This window comes from Oncorhynchus clarkii, chromosome 27 (genome assembly GCF_045791955.1).
Source record: "Oncorhynchus clarkii lewisi isolate Uvic-CL-2024 chromosome 27, UVic_Ocla_1.0, whole genome shotgun sequence".
Classification (NCBI taxonomy): domain Eukaryota; kingdom Metazoa; phylum Chordata; class Actinopteri; order Salmoniformes; family Salmonidae; genus Oncorhynchus; species Oncorhynchus clarkii.
The window spans coordinates 15,867,074-15,883,741 of record NC_092173.1 but is presented as its reverse complement, the minus strand read 5'-3'; the positions used below and the strand labels follow the sequence as shown (position 1 = coordinate 15,883,741).

The 16,668-nt window shown below is 47.0% G+C and overlaps 1 protein-coding gene across 1 annotated transcript in view; it reads left to right on the top strand.

Moving 5' to 3' along the window:
• LOC139385439 (neurobeachin-like) overlaps positions 1–16,668 on the top strand; it is a 346,644-nt gene that overhangs the window by 180,039 nt on the left and 149,937 nt on the right. Inside the window, exon 42 of the mRNA XM_071130488.1 lies at positions 6,738–6,862. Within this exon, the coding sequence (XP_070986589.1) occupies positions 6,738–6,862 (125 nt within the window). The remainder of the gene's footprint in view (positions 1–6,737; positions 6,863–16,668) is intronic.

Genomic DNA, 16,668 nt, shown 5'->3' with positions numbered 1-16,668 from the left:
TTAGCCTGCCCTATTCCTCCCTTCCTCTCCTCCTCCTTCTCTCCTCTCCGATGAATAATCTCAATGGAAAATGGGAGGAAGTAGAGTCGTGTCATTGGTACAGAGTTCAGTCACTATACCACTATATATAACTATACTTTACTACTATACTATAACTATACTATATCACTATACTATAACTGTCCCCAGTGCCAATACAAGCCTAGTTCATCACTACAAACCAGCTCCCACTGTCCTAGATTGGGCTGTATTTGTGCTGGAAAATTGTTTTCAATCCTTTTATTTCCCTCTTCACCGTTTTATTTTGAGTCATGGCTGTCAGGTTTTACTGCCTTTTACAAACAGAACACATTCCCTGTGGAGCGGGGGTGTTAAATCTGTCTCCACAGCCCCGAGACACACACACACACACACACACACACACACACACACACACTCCGGAGATATGGGATTTGAATATACACAGAGGAAAAAGGAGAGAAGATAGTCTTTTTACACATTTATTGTGCTGCACCTACAATATAAAAGCTTCTGTGAATAATGGCCACCATGTTTCCTCTTGGTTATCAGGTCTGGAAAATTAGCTTTTAAAATGCAGTTTGAAATCCATTTGTGTGATTGATGTGTGACAGGGCTAATAAATTTAGCCAGTTTCTGGGAGGCTTGGCCTCAGTCATTCTTTATGCCTGTCATGAAGCCCCACTACGAGGGGAGAACAGGGGAGTGGAGAGCCAGTCAGTCCTCCTCACAGATCCCATTGAGATAAACTGGCTGTCACTGCCTCACACTTTACAGTCTCTATTGATGAAATGTTCAGTATATTCCAAGGGCGCGCCTCGTCAAATGATTTGATTCACTATTGTGTATTTACCCTCATATCATTTAGTAGTATTTGTCTGTTTCTACAAGTCTAATGTTAGCTTAACATCAATAGAAGACATTGGCTGGCAGACATATACTAAATCTTTGTTTTAGTATCAAACAGAATTTGTAACCCGCCTGGAGTACATCTGTGTCTGAAGCTGTTCTAGCGTCACATTATTTCCCAGCATGCATTTCTCTAGCTCATGCATGAAATGAAGCTTTGTTGTGCTCATATTGGATTCAGCAAAGCAGAGAAGACATATAGCTTCAGATGCTGAAGAATATCGGACATGTCCTATTAGATGGATTTTAGTGAATTTATCGACGAGAACTTCACAGTTTTAACACCTCTCAGTTTGCAATCTGTCTTTGCTTCCTTCTCTCTTACTCTGCTCCGAATATACTCTTGGAATACACTTAGAATACCATCAATACACTTGCAATACCATCGGTACACTCAGAATACCATTAGTATAATCAGAATATCATCAAATTCAATACACTTACAATACCATCAGTGCACACAGAATACCATCAGTATACTCAGAATACCACACAGACTACCATCAGTATACTCAGAATACCACACAGACTACCATCAGTATACTCAGAATACCACACAGAATACCATCAGTATACTCAGAATACCACACAGAATATCATTAGTATAATCAGAATATCATCAAATTCAATACACTTACAATACCATCAGTGCACACAGAATACCATCAGTATACTCAGAATACCACACAGAATACCATCAGTATACTGAGAATACCACATAGACTACCAAAAATGACAAAATAAATAAAGATTTGGTCACACAAAAAAACAAATAAAAAAACCCAGCTCCGAATACGTTCAATACACTCACAGACTGAGGGAGGAACGATGTCGCTCTCTGTCTCTCTCACCTTGGCCTCTCTCTCGGGCTGTGTCTCAAATGGCACCATATTCCCTATATAGTGCACTACTTTTGACCAGAGCCCTTAGGAGTCTAGTGTTTTAGATGTGTGTGTGTGAGCTAACTGAGTTAGCCCCCTATGGGAGCCATTCCCCAGAGCCCCCCAGCACCAGACCATCCAGTCTGCCTCCCAAATAGCATTCCCTATATAGTGCACTTCTTTAGACCAAGGCCCATAGTATAGGGTTTGCATAGGGAGCCATTTGGAAGACATCCCGGACCACCCACACTGAGCTGCCTGGCCCAGCCTCCTTCAGTAATGCAGGTTGGCACGAAGGTCCAGAACCTGTCTGGTGCCAACCACACGGTTTAGAGTATCACTGGCCCCTCTCTCCTTCTCCTCTCTCCCTTTCCTCCTCATCTTTCTATTTCTCCTTTTCATTCACTACTAAACCACCTCCAAAGTGAAAGCATATGGTGGGGGATGAGGTTGGGGTGGGGGGTCAGGGGGAGAGAAATCATCATGTTTGCTTGGTTAATCAACCCTTGTAATGTTGGGGTTGGTTTGTTGAATGTTTGATTTGTATTATCTAGATACAAATGAAAACATTTTGGCTTGCAGTTTAGGTTGCTGTACACAAATGATTATCAAATCTCACGCATCATATGTGTTTAATGTGTTTAATGCGGTGTAGAGGAAATGTTCAAAGCAGCTCCTTCCTCCCCCACCGCGGTTGGCAGTCTATTTGTAGTGGGAATTAGGGTTATAATCTGTAACAGTAATCTCTCATCTGCCTTCAGTGTATTTCCATTTTTCTGGCTGTGTAATCTAGCGTTTACAATATAATTTACGTGGATTCGCCTCTCCACCTACTGACATCTCTGTTCTTCTGCTTCAAGCCTGCTGGGAGACTGACAGACAGGGGACAAGCTCTAGGCACACTGATACTCTGCACACACACTCACACTCACACACACACACAGTTGATTGATGCTTAACTGAGACTGAGCTCTCGTGGCTGTCAAAGGCCTGCTAAGTCTCCTGAGCCTTCAGTTTACTGACAGTTGTAGATATTAAATTCATATTATATTCATATTATATTCATATAGCGGTTTGGTGATGTGATCCCCTTGTAACAAGTTAATCTGTTTAGACTGACTCAATATTGGGGGGGACTATACAATGGTAGCCCTGGCTGCTAGCCAGATTGCCAAAACTGGAGGTGAACTGGGCAGCTTTCTGGGTTGTTGTTCTTGTTTTTGGTGGTGGTAATACATTCTGACTGGATCATTTTTAAGGTGGAGGTGGAGGCATCATTTTAATATGGTTCTGTACTGGTAAAAGGAAAATGAAAGAGCCCTGGCCGAAAGTAGGTTGCTATACACTGAGTGTACAAAATATTAGGAACGGCTCTTTCCGTGATATCAACTGATCAGGTGAAACCAGGTGAAAGCTATGATCCCTTATTGATGTCACTTGTAAAATGCACTTCAATCAGTGTTAATGAAGGGCAGGAGACAGGTTAAAGAAGGATTGTTAAGCCTTGAGACAATTGAGACATGGATCGTGTATGTGTGCCATTCAGAGGGTGAGTGGGCAAGACAAAATATTTAAGTGCCTTTGAACAGGGTATGGTAGTAGGTGTCAGGCACACAGGTTTGAGTGTGTCAAGAACTGCAACGCTGCTGGGTTTTTCACACTCAACAGTTTCCTGTGTGAATGAAGAGTGGTCCACCATCCAAAGGACATCCAGGCAAGTTGACACAACTGTGGGAAGCATTAGAGTCAACATGGGCCAGCATCCCTGTGGAACGCTTTTGGCACCTTGTAGAGTCAATGCCGCAATGAATTAAGGCCGTTCTGATGGCAACTCAATATTAGGAAGCTGTTTCTATTGTTTTATACACTCAGTGTATAGGGAATATGGTGCCATGTGGGACACGGTCAGAAGAGCAGGAGGACTTGTGTAGTTCCTCACTCTGGTCTAGATGCAGAGGATGAAGATGAAGCACGTGGTCCATTGATGTGACTGAGGATCTCCTCAGACCAAACTGTCATCTGCTCTACTTTAATCATCACTCTCTCCCTCGCTCCATATTTCTCTCCACAGCTTCGTTTAGAGTGCGTAAATGACTTGCAGTGATTTTCTACTTTTAGTTCCCCTTGAATGAAACACAAAGCCTTTGAAATGTGTCCAGCCAGAGCTGCACTTAGTAACCTGATGCTGGGCCCACTGCTTAATGGTTTGCATTAGCTGCGAGCAATAAAATTATCCTCCTTCCCAGGTCCTCCCTGCAAATGTTGGAATAATCATTTTTACCAAGATGGTTACCACATGCTGGAGCTGTTCCCTTCTTTCTCTCCGGTTTTCAAGGCTCTAATTTGCTGTTATTAATAATGAATAAAAATGCAATTTTCTTTTGGGTTGCCCCAGGGTTCTGGGAATCATTTCAATGAATATTTCAACACATTATTTTAATCATGGCTCCACATACACACACACACAGGGAGGGAGTGTTCTCAGACCCTCCCCATCATTATTAAACCCCATGTTGCTGCCTCCCTCCTTCCCACCTTCCCTCCATCCCTCCATGCCTCCGTCCCTCCATGCCGCCCTCCTCTCCCTGCCTCCCACCCTCCTTTCTCCCTCTCCCTCCTTCTCTCCCTGCCTCCCTCCATCCCACCCTGTCTCCCTCCCTGCCTGTGTTGAGAGTCCTACCTCTATGATTTACAAGTCTTGTTAAAAAACATAGTTAAAAAGGAGGCAAGCTGGGCCATTTAGACTTGTAATTTGATGCTGTATTTGTTAATGGGAGTGTTAGTGATTTATAGTGTAGTGGCTTCTGCTGCTGCTGCTGCGGGGATGGATCCTGGTGTTGTGGTGCTGTGTGTGAACTTTATGTAGTGTGTGTGTGTGTGCGTGCCTGCCTGCATGTGTGTGTGTGTGTGTGTGTGTGTGTGTGTGTGTGTGTGTGTGTGTGTGTGTGTGTGTGTGTATTCTAACCTGCTCTGTCTAACCTGTCTATCTGTCTTTCTCTGTCTAGCCTGTCTCTCTCTCTCTGTCTGTCTCTGTTTACCTTTCTATCTCTGTCTGTCTCTGTCTAACCGGTCTATCTCTCTGTCTGTCTCTCAGTCTAACCTGTCTATCTCTCTCTGTCTGTCTCTCAGTCTAACCTGTCTCTCCCTCTCTGTCTGTCTCTGTTTAACCTGTCTATCCCTGTCTGTCTCTCAGTCTAACCTGTCTATCTCTGTCTGTCTCTCAGTCTAAACTGTCTATCTCTCTCTGTCTCTCTCTGTCTAACCTGTCTATCTCTCTCTGTCTGTCTTTCTGTCTAACCTGTCTTTCTGTCTAACCTGTCTATCTCTCTCTGTCTGTCTCTGTCTAACCTGTCTATCTCTCTCTGTCTGTTGTTCAGTCTAACCTGTCTATCTCTCTCTGTCTCTCTCTGTCTAACCTGTCTATCGCTCTCTGTCTGTCGTTCAGTCTAACCTGTCTATCTCTGTCTGTCTCTCAGTCTAACCTGTCTCTATCTGTCTCTCAGTCTAACCTGTCTATCTCTCTCTGTCTCTCTCTGTCTAACCTGTCTATCTCTCTGTCTGTCTTTCTGTCTAACCTGTCTATCTCTCTCTGTCTGTCTCTCTCAGTCTAACCTGTCTCTCCCTCTCTGTCTGTCTCTGTTTAACCTGTCTATCTCTGTCTGTCTCTCAGTCTAACCTGTCTATGTCTGTCTGTCTCTCAGTGTAACCTGTCTATATCTGTCTCTCAGTGTTGTGGTGCTGTGTGTGAACTTGTAGTGTGTAGTGTGTGTGTGCGTGCCTGCCTGCGTGTGTGTGTGTGTGTATTCTAACCTGCTCTGTCTAACCTGTCTATCTGTCTTTCTCTGTCTAGCCTGTCTCTCTCTCTCTGTCTGTCTCTGTTTACCTTTCTATCTCTGTCTGTCTCTGTCTAACCGGTCTATCTCTCTGTCTGTCTCTCAGTCTAACCTGTCTATCTCTCTCTGTCTGTCTCTCAGTCTAACCTGTCTCTCCCTCTCTGTCTGTCTCTGTTTAACCTGTCTATCCCTGTCTGTCTCTCAGTCTAACCTGTCTATCTCTGTCTGTCTCTCAGTCTAACCTGTCTCTATCTGTCTCTCAGTCTAAACTGTCTATCTATCTCTGTCTCTCTCTGTCTAACCTGTCTATCTCTCTCTGTCTGTCTCTGTCTAACCTGTCTATCTCTCTCTGTCTGTTGTTCAGTCTAACCTGTCTATCTCTCTCTGTCTGTCGTTCAGTCTAACCTGTCTATCTCTGTCTGTCTCTCAGTCTAACCTGTCTCTATCTGTCTCTCAGTCTAACCTGTCTATCTCTCTCTGTCTCTCTCTGTCTAACCTGTCTATCTCTCTGTCTGTCTTTCTGTCTAACCTGTCTATCTCTCTCTGTCTGTCTCTCTCAGTCTAACCTGTCTTTCCCTCTCTGTCTGTCTCTGTTTAACCTGTCTATCTCTGTCTGTCTCTCAGTCTAACCTGTCTATGTCTGTCTGTCTCTCAGTGTAACCTGTCTCTATCTGTCTCTGTCTAACCTGTCTATCTCTCTCTGTCTCTCTCTGTCTAACCTGTCTATCTCTCTCTGTCTGTCTCTCAGTCTAACCTGTCTCTCTATCTCTGTCTGTCTCTTAGTCTAACCTGTCTATCTCTGTCTGTCTGTCTCTGTCTAACCTGTCTCTCTATCTCTGTCTGTCTCTCAGTCTAACCTGTCTATCTCTGTCTGTCTCTGTCTGTCTCTGTCTAACCTGTCTCTCTATCTCTGTCTGTCTCTGTCTAACCTGTCTCTCTATCTCTGTCTGTCTCTCAGTCTAACCTGTCTATCTCTGTCTGTCTCTGTCTGTCTCTGTCTAACCTGTCTCTCTATCTCTGTCTGTCTCTTAGTCTAACCTGTCTATCTCTGTCTGCCTCTGTCTAACCTGTCTCTCTATCTCTGTCTGTCTCTCAGTCAGCTGAATGACTTCTGGCGTCTGGACTACTGGGAGGACGACTTACGGAGGAGGCGGAGATTCGTACGGAACCCCTTTGGCTCCACCCACCTGGACATCCCCTGCAAGATGCTGGACGACTATGGTTAGTCAGCATGCTCCTGGCTGATTGATTGATTGAATTAATTGATTGATTGATGTGTGGTTGAAAACTGTAACAAGCAACCCTAATTCAACAGTTTTTCTTGTCGGCTATAATGATATCTGCTTCTGACGTGTCCTCTATTCTACAAGGTCTGTAGAAGTAACTAGTCTACTGATGGAATACTCAGTGGTTAGGGTTTGGGTGATACATGACAGGGTTAGGGTGATACATGACAGGGTTAGGGTGATACATGACAGGGTTAGGGTGATACATGACAGGGTTAGGGTGATACATGACAGGGTTAGGGTGATACATGACAGGGTTAGTGTGATACATGTTAGGGTTAGGGTGATACATGTTAGGGTTAGGGTGATACATGACAGGGTTAGGGTGATACATGTTAGGGTTAGGGTGATACATGCCAGGGTTTGGGTGATATATGACAGGGTTAGGGTGATACATGTTAGGGTTAGTGTGATACAAGACAGGGTTAGGGTGATACATGACAGGGTTAGGGTGATACATGACAGGGTTAGGGTGATACATGACAGGGTTAGGGTGATACATGACAGGGTTAGTGTGATACATGTTAGGGTTAGTGTGATACATGACAGGGTTAGGGTGATACATGACAGGGTTAGGGTGATACATGACAGGGTTTGGGTGATACATGACAGGGTTAGTGTGATACATGACAGGGTTAGGGTGATACATGGCAGGGTTAGGGTGATACATGTTAGGGTTAGGGTGATACATGTTAGGGTTAGGGTGATACATGTTAGGGTTAGGGTGATACATGACAGGGTTAGGGTGATACATGGCAGGGTTAGGGTGATACATGGCAGGGTTAGGGTGATACATGTTAGGGTTAGTGTGATACATGACAGGGTTAGGGTGATACATGTTAGGGTTTGGGTGATACATGTTAGGGTTAGGGTGATACATGACAGGGTTTGGGTGATACATGGCAGGGTTTGGGTGATACATGACAGGGTTAGGGTGATACATGACAGGGTTAGGGTGATACATGACAGGGTTAGGGTGATACATGACAGGGTTAGGGGTATACATGACAGTAGCCACGGTCTCTCTCCACACAGTACAATCCTGTCATTCATAATGTTGTATGACCCCAGACAACCACTGGGTTCTTCTCATTGTCAAGGCCAGCATTATAAAGTGAGGAGCTATAGAGGGTCTCAGTGTCCTCAGGGTCCTGGGTTGAACCGTGTACTATGGGCAGGGCCTGTTGCTAAGCTGAGAGAAGTTTATTGTCATTTTTATAAGCAACATATTTACTGCCTCTGTCAATTGAACATGACACATCCGTTCAATGAAACATTTTATTTTTATAGACTTAGTCATTTTACTGTTGTGCTCTTAGTCTCAAACTGACAGGTCTACGTCCCAAGTGGCACCCTATTCCTTATATAGTGCACTACTTTTGACCAGAGCCCTGTGGACCCTGGTCAAAGGTAGTGCACTATAAACTGATGGGAATAGGGTGCCACTTGGGACGCAACCTAGCAGAGCAGATGGAGTAAAGAAACAAGGGGAACAAAATCTATTGATTTAGAAACTCTACAAAGAACAAACATCTCAAAGTATTTAGTTTAAAGGTAGACTCAGTGATATGACCTAGATTCAGAATTTAAACAGCATAGTGGGTAAATTTCCGCAACAACTAAGAGCCTTGAAGTGTGAGGCTCAACTTCTCCGCTGTCTTGGTGCCCTGGCCTCCACGCTGTAACAGTGTGATGTGAACCCGTGCACATGCGCAGATACTGTGTGTGACTGTGTGAGAGCAAAGTCTTGCAACTCACTCATCTCAATATCTGTGGTGCTGCCCATGGCAACGTCATTTCGCTGAGTCTACCTTTAAATAAAAAATGCATCCACATCAAATAAAACAATGTTACAAGATAAAACATCATTAATTTCTCTGATGCTATTAAATCCTATTGTTCCAAGTTGTCTGCACACATCGGGAGGTATGATATTTCATAGTGAATGGAGGTGAGCAGTCATTAGGCCACTTCTCTAGCCCATGCCTGATGACCCAGGTCTTTTATGAGGAGGGCCAGGTCTAGTACGAGGAGGGCCAGGTCTAGTACGAGGAGGGCCAGGTCTAGTATGAGGAGGCCCAGGTCTAGTATGAGGAGGCCCAGGTCTAGTATGAGGAGGGCCAGGTCTAGTATGAGGAGGGCCAGGTCTAGTATGAGGAGGCCCAGGTCTAGTATGAGGAGGGCCAGGTCTAGTATGAGGAGGGCCAGGTCTAGTATGAGGAGGCCCAGGTCTAGTATGAGGAGGGCCAGGTCTAGTATGAGGAGGGCCAGGTCTAGTATGAGGAGGCCCAGGTCTAGTATGAGGAGGCCCAGGTCTAGTATGAGGAGGGCCAGGTCTAGTATGAGGAGGGCCAGGTCTAGTATGAGGAGGCCCAGGTCTAGTATGAGGAGGCCCAGGTCTAGTATGAGGAGGGCCAGGTCTAGTATGAGGAGGGCCAGGTCTAGTATGAGGAGGGCCAGGTCTAGTATGAGGAGGACCAGGAGTTTGACCTCCAGGAGAAACTCTGGGCCCAAGTTTTGACCTCACACATACTGGTCTCTGTGTAATTGAGGCTGCTTCCCAAATGGTACCCTATTCCCTACATAGTGCATTACTTTTGACTAGAGGCTCTGGTCAAAAGTAGTGCACTGTGTAGGGAATAGGATGCCATTTGGGATGCAGCTGGCTGTGCTGGGGGAGCTGACTGTTGGGTCAGCATGTCATCTGGCCTCTCAACTCCTACAGATAACACACACACGCACCAGCTGGTTTCTCTCTGGGCTGCAGGTGGCCCATGTTAATATCACACACACAATAATGACACCGTCTGCTTCGTATTTTACTCAGGTTCCTTTCTCAACTGTCCAGACAGCTCTACAGTGAGGGAAAAAATGATTTGATCCCCTGCTGATTTTATATGTTTGCCCACTGACAAAGAAATGATCAGTCTATAATTTTAATGGTAGGTTTATTTGAACAGTGAGAGACAGAATAACAACAACAAAAATCCAGAAAAACACATGTCAAAAATGTTATAAATTGATTTGCATTTTAATGAGGGAAATAAGTATTTGACCCCCTCTCAATCAGAAAGATTTCTGGCTCCCAGGTGTCTTTTATACGGGTAACGAGCTGAGATTAGGAGCACACTCTTAAAGGGAGTGCTCCTAATCTCAGTTTGTTACCTGTATAAAAGACGCCTGTCCACAGAGGCAATCAATCAATCAGATTCCAAACTCTCCACCATGGCCAAGACCAAAGAGCTCTCCAAGGATGTCAGGGACAAGATTGTAGACCTACACAAAGGCTGGAAGCCAAGCAGCTTGGTGAGAAGGTGACAAGAGTTGGTGCGATTATTCGCAAATGGAAGAAACACAAAAGAACTGTCAATCTCCCTCGGCCTGGGGCTCCATGCAAGATCTCACCTCGTGGAGTTGCAATGATCATGAGAACGGTGAGGAATCAGCCCAGAACTACATGGGAAGATCTTGTCAATGATCTCAAGGCAGCTGGGACCATAGTCACCAAGAAAACAATTGGTAACACACTACATCGTGAAGGACTGAAATCCTGCAGCACCCGCAAGGTCCCCCTGCTCAAGAAAGCAGCAGGGGATCAAATACTTTTTTCCCTCACTGTAATATACAAAAGTGAAATAAACAATACAAATGAACAGTAAACATTACACATACAGAAGTTTTAAAACAATAAAGACATTACAAATGTCATATTATGTATATATACAGTGTTGTACAAATGGTTTAAGTACACAAGGGAAAATAAATAAGCATAAATATGGGTTGTATGTTTGTTTTCAAATTCTTTGTTGATCTGTGTAATCTGAGGGAAGTATGTGTCTCTAATATGGTCATACATTGGGCAGGAGGTTAGGAAGTGCAGCTCAGTTTCCACCTCATTTTGTGGGCAGTGTGCACATAGCCTGTCTTCTCTAGGGAGCCATGTCTGCCTATGGCGGCCTTTCTCAATAGCAAGGCTATGCTCCCTGAGTCTGTACATAGTCAAAGCTTTCCTTAAGTTTGGGTCAGTCACAGTGGTCAGGTATTCTGCCACTGTGTATTCTCTGTTTAGGGCCAAATAGCATTCTAGTTTGCTTAGTTTTTTTGTTAATTCTTTCCAATGTGGCAAGTAATTATCTTTTTGTTTTCTCATGATTTGGTTGGGTCTAATTGTGCTCCTGTCCTGGGGTTCTGTGGGGTGTGTGTCATGCGTAGGTGTAATAGGTGGCAGGGAAGTCAGGCGCAGGAGAGTCAAATGGAGTGTAAAATGGAGTCTTTTAATAAAGTCCACGGAGTATGCTCCATAACACTAAATGTACATAAACATGGGTACGAGGACCCGACGCACACCTATACAACAATCACACTACACTGACAATAAAACAATCTCTGACAAAGACATGAGGGGAAACAGAGGGTTAAATACACAACAGGTAATGAATGGGATTGAAAACAGGTGTATGGGAAGACAAGACAAAACCAATGGAAAATGAAAAAAGGATCAATGATGGCTAGAAGACCGGTGACGTCGAACGCCGAGCACCGCCCGAACAAGGAGAGGCAACGACTTCGGCAGAAGTCGTGACAGTACCCCCCCCCCCCCCCTGACGCGCGGCTCCAGCTGCGCGTCGACACCGGCCTCGGGGACGACCCGGAAGGCGAGGTGCAGGGCGATCCGGATGGAGACGGTGGAATTCTGATAACATGGAAGGATCTAACACGTCCTCCACCGGAACCCAGCATCTCTCCTCCGGCCCGTACCCCTCCCAGTCCACGAGGTACTGAAGGCCCCTCGCCCGACGTCTCGAATCCAAAATGGATCGAACAGAGTACGCCGGAACCCCCTCGATGTCTAGAGGAGGCGGAGGAACATTACGCACTTCAGCCTCCTGGAGCGGGCCAGCCACCATCGGCCTGAGGAGAGACACATGGAACGAGGGGTTAATACGGTAATGAGTGGGTAGTTGTAACCTATAACATACCTCGTTCACTCTCCTCAGGACTTTAAACGGCCCCACAAACCGCGGACCCAGCTTCCGGCAGAGAAGGCGAAGGGGCAGGTTTCGGGTCGAGAGCCAGACCCTGTCCCCTGGTGCGAACACTGGGGCCTCACTGCGGCGACGGTCTGCGCCAATTTTCTGGCGCCTTATGGCACGCTGAAGGTGGACGTGGGCTGCCTCCCAGGTCTCCTCAGCGTGCCGAAACCAATTGTCCACCGCAGGGGCCTCGGTCTGGCTCTGATGCCAAGGAGCCAGAACCGGCTGATACCCTAATACACATTGAAAGGGAGTAAGGTTAGTGGAGGAATGACGTAGCGAGTTCTGAGCCATCTCTGCCCAGGGCACGAACTTCGCCCACTCCCCCGGCCGATCCTGGCAATAAGACCGCAGAAACCTACCCACATCCTGGTTAACTCTCTCCACCTGCCCATTACTCTCGGGGTGAAAACCTGAGGTAAGACTAACCGAGATCCCCAGACGCTCCATGAACGCCTTCCAGACCCTTGATGTGAACTGGGGACCCCGATCAGACACTATATCCTCAGGCACCCCATAGTGCCGGAAAACGTGTGTAAACAGGGCCTCTGCAGTTTGTAAGGCCGTAGGGAGACCGGGCAAAGGGAGGAGACGACAGGACTTAGAAAACCGATCCACAACAACCAGGATCGTGGTGTAACCCTGTGAAGGTGGAAGATCGGTCAAAAAATCCACCGACAGGTGTGACCACGGCCGTTGAGGAACGGGTAGAGGTTGTAGCTTACCTCTGGGCAGGTGTCTAGGAGCCTTGCACTGGGCGCACACCGAGCAGGAAGAAACATAAATCCTCACGTCCTTAGCTAAAGTGGGCCACCAGTATCTCCCGTCAAGACAGCGCATCGTCCGACCTATCCCAGGATGACCAGAGGAGGGTGACGTGTGAGCCCAATATATCAATTGGTCGCGGACAGCAGACGGAACGTACAGACGACCAGCTGGACACTCAGGGGGAGAAGGCTCTGCACGTGACGCCCGCTCAATGTCCGCGTCCAGCTCCCACACTACTGGCGCCACCAAACACGAAGCTGGGAGTATGGGAGTGGGATCCATGGACCGCTCCTCTGTGTCATACAGCCGAGACAATGCGTCTGCCTTAACGTTCTGGGAGCCTGGTCTGTAAGAAAGAGTAAACACAAAACGAGTGAAAAACATGGCCCACCTTGCCTGGCGAGAATTCAATCTCTTTGCCTGCTGGATATACTCCAGATTGCGGTGGTCAGTCCAGATGAGAAAAGGGTGTTTAGCCCCCTCAAGCCAATGCCTCCACACCTTCAAAGCTTCTACGACAGCTAACAGCTCCCGGTTCCCCACATCATAGTTTCGCTCCGCCGGGCTGAGCTTCTTAGAAAAGAAAGCACAGGGGCGAAGCTTCAGTGGCGTACCCGAACGCTGAGAGAGCACTGCTCCTATCCCAGCTTCGGATGCGTCCACCTCCACTATGAATGGCAAAGAGGGATCCGGATGAGCCAGCACAGGCACCGAAGTAAACAGAGTCTTCAGGTGCTCAAAAGCCCTGTTCGCCTCAGCCGACCACTGCAAGCGCACCGGGCCCCCCTTTAGCAGTGAGGTAATGGGAGCTGCCACCTGACCAAAACCCCGGATAAACCTCCGGTAGTAATTGGAAAACCCCAAAAAACGCTGCAACTCCTTTACCGTGGTTGGAGTCGGCCAATTACGCACGGCTGTAATGCGGTCGCTCTCCATCTCCACTCCTGAAGTGGAAATCCGATGCCCTAGGAAGGAGATGGATTGTTGGAAAAACAAGCATTTCTCAGACTTGACATATAGATCATGCTCCAACAGGCGACCAAGCACCCTGCGCACCAGGGACACATGCTCGGCGCGTGTAGCAGAGTATATCAGAATATCATCGATATACACCACTACACCCTGCCCGTGCAGGTCCCTGAAGATCTCATCTACAAATGATTGGAAAACTGATGGAGCATTCATCAACCCATATGGCATGACCAGGTACTCATAATGACCTGAGGTGGTGCTAAATGCCGTCTTCCACTCATCACCCTTCTTAATACGCACCAGATTGTACGCACTCCTGAGATCCAATTTTGTGAAAAAACGTGCCCCGTGCATTAACTCAATAATCGTATTGATCAGAGGTAGCGGGTAACTATATTTCACTGTGATTTTATTAAGACCTCGATAATCAACGCACGGGCGTAAACCGCCATCCTTTTTTTTCACAAAAAAGAAACTCGAAGAGACGGGTGAAATGGATGGCTGAATGAACCCCTGATGCAGGGATTCAGAGATATATGTCTCCATAGCCTCCGTCTCCGCTTGCGACAGGGGATACACGTGACTCTTGGGATATGCAGCGTCTACCAGGAGATCTATCGCACAATCCCCCAGTCGATGGGGTGGTAATTGAGTCACCTTCTTTTTACAGAAGGCGAGAGCCAAATCGGCATATTCGGGGGGAATGCGCACGGTGGAGACCTGGTCTGGACTTTCCACCGTAGTAGCACCAACGGAAACCCCTAAACACCTACCTGAGCATTCTCGCGACCACCCTGTGAGAGCCCTCTGTGGCCAAGAAACAGTGGGGTTATGACAAACTAACCAGGGTAGGCCTAGCACCACAGAATACGCAGGAGAATCAATAAGGAAAAGACTAATCTTCTCCTTGTGACCCTCCTGCGTTATCATACACAAAGGTGCGGTTACCTCCCTGATAAACCCTGACCCTAATGGTCGACTATCTAAGGCATGAATAGGGAAAGGCATATCCACAGGAACAATAGGGATCCCTAAACTATGAGCTAGACTTTTATTAATGAAATTCCCAGCCGCACCCGAATCTACTAGCGCCTTATACTGGGAATGCAGTGAAAAATCAGGAAAAGAGACAGAGACAAACATTAGTGCAGCAGAGGGCTCTGGATGAGAATGGTGCCTACTCACCTGGGGTGACGCCAGAATGCCCTGCCTGCCCTCTCTATTCCCAGAGGAACCAACCCGGCACCGACCAGCAGTGTGCTCTCTGCGACCTTGAATGGTGCTCGAGCGGGAACCCCCTCCGGTCTCCCTGCGCACCATCCCTCCCAATTCCATAGGTTCGAGAGAGAGGGTGCGGGAGGATGGAACAACCAGACCCCGATCTAGACGTCCACGAGTAGCCAGCATGTTGTCCAGCTTGATGGACATGTCCACCAGCTGGTCGAAGGTGAGGGTGGTGTCTCTACAGGCCAGCTCCCGACGGACGTCCTCGCGTAGACTACAACGTTAATGGTCGATCAGGGCCCTGTCGCTCCATCCAGCGCCGGCAGCCAAGGTCCTAAACTCCAAAGCAAAATCCTGTGCACTCCTCGTCTCCTGCCTCAGATGATAGAGAAGCTCACCCGCTGCTTTGCCTTCAGGTGGGTGATCGAATACTATCCGGAATTGGCGGGTGAACTCCTCAAAATGGTCCAGCGCCGCATCCTCCCTACTACACACAGCGCTGGCCCATTCCAGGGCTTTCCCGGTGAGGCATGAGACGAGGGCGTAACTCTTCTCACGGTCAGATGGTACTGGGGAGGCCGTGGCTAGATACAAGTTCAGTTTAAGGAGGAAACCCTGGCAGCCGGCAGTATCTCCGTTGTATCCCGTTGGTAGGGATAAATGGATCCTCGATTCCGGAGAGGAAAAATCGTTCACGGGAGATTCCGGTTGTGGTGGTGGTGGCGCTGGAGAAACTCCCTGTCTCTCCCAGCGATCCATTTTCATGACAATGTGATCCATGACGGAGCTGATAACGTCAAGCTCCCTAGCTTGTTCCTGAACGCGTTCCTCCAGCTCCATGGGCATAGTGTCCTCTCCTGCTGACTTCATATATTGGTCAGAGATTCTGTCATGCGTAGGTGTAATAGGTGGCAGGGAAGTCAGGCGCAGGAGAGTCAAATGGAGTGTAAAATGGAGTCTTTTAATAAAGTCCACGGAGTATGCTCCATAACACTAAATGTACATAAACATGGGTACGAGGACCCGACGCACACCTATACAACAATCACACTACACTGACAATAAAACAATCTCTGACAAAGACATGAGGGGAAACAGAGGGTTAAATACACAACAGGTAATGAATGGGATTGAAAACAGGTGTATGGGAAGACAAGACAAAACCAATGGAAAATGAAAAAAGGATCAATGATGGCTAGAAGACCGGTGACGTCGAACGCCGAGCACCGCCCGAACAAGGAGAGGCAACGACTTCGGCAGAAGTCGTGACAGTGTGTTTGTGTTTGTGAACACAGCCCAAGGACCAGCTTGCTTAGGGGACTCTTCTCCAGGTTCATCTCTCTGTAGATGATGGCTTTGTTATGGAAGGTTTGAGAATCGCTTCCTTTTAGGTGGTTGTAGAATTTAACGTCTCTTTTCTGGATTTTGATAATTAGTCCTAATTAGGCCTAATTCTGCTCTGCATGCATTATTAGGTGTTCTATGTTGGTGTTTGTCCCATTTTGTGAAATCTTGGTTGGTGTGCGGACTACAGACCTCACAAACATAAAGGACAATGGGATCTATGACTGATTCAAGTATTTCTACCCAGATCCTAATTGGTATGTTGAATTTTATGTTCCTTTTGATGGCATAGAATGCCCTTCTTGCCTTGTCTCTCAGATCGTTCACAGCTTTGTGGAGGTTACCTGTGGCGCTGATGTTTAGGCCAAGGTATGTATAGTTATGTGTGTGCTCTAGGGCA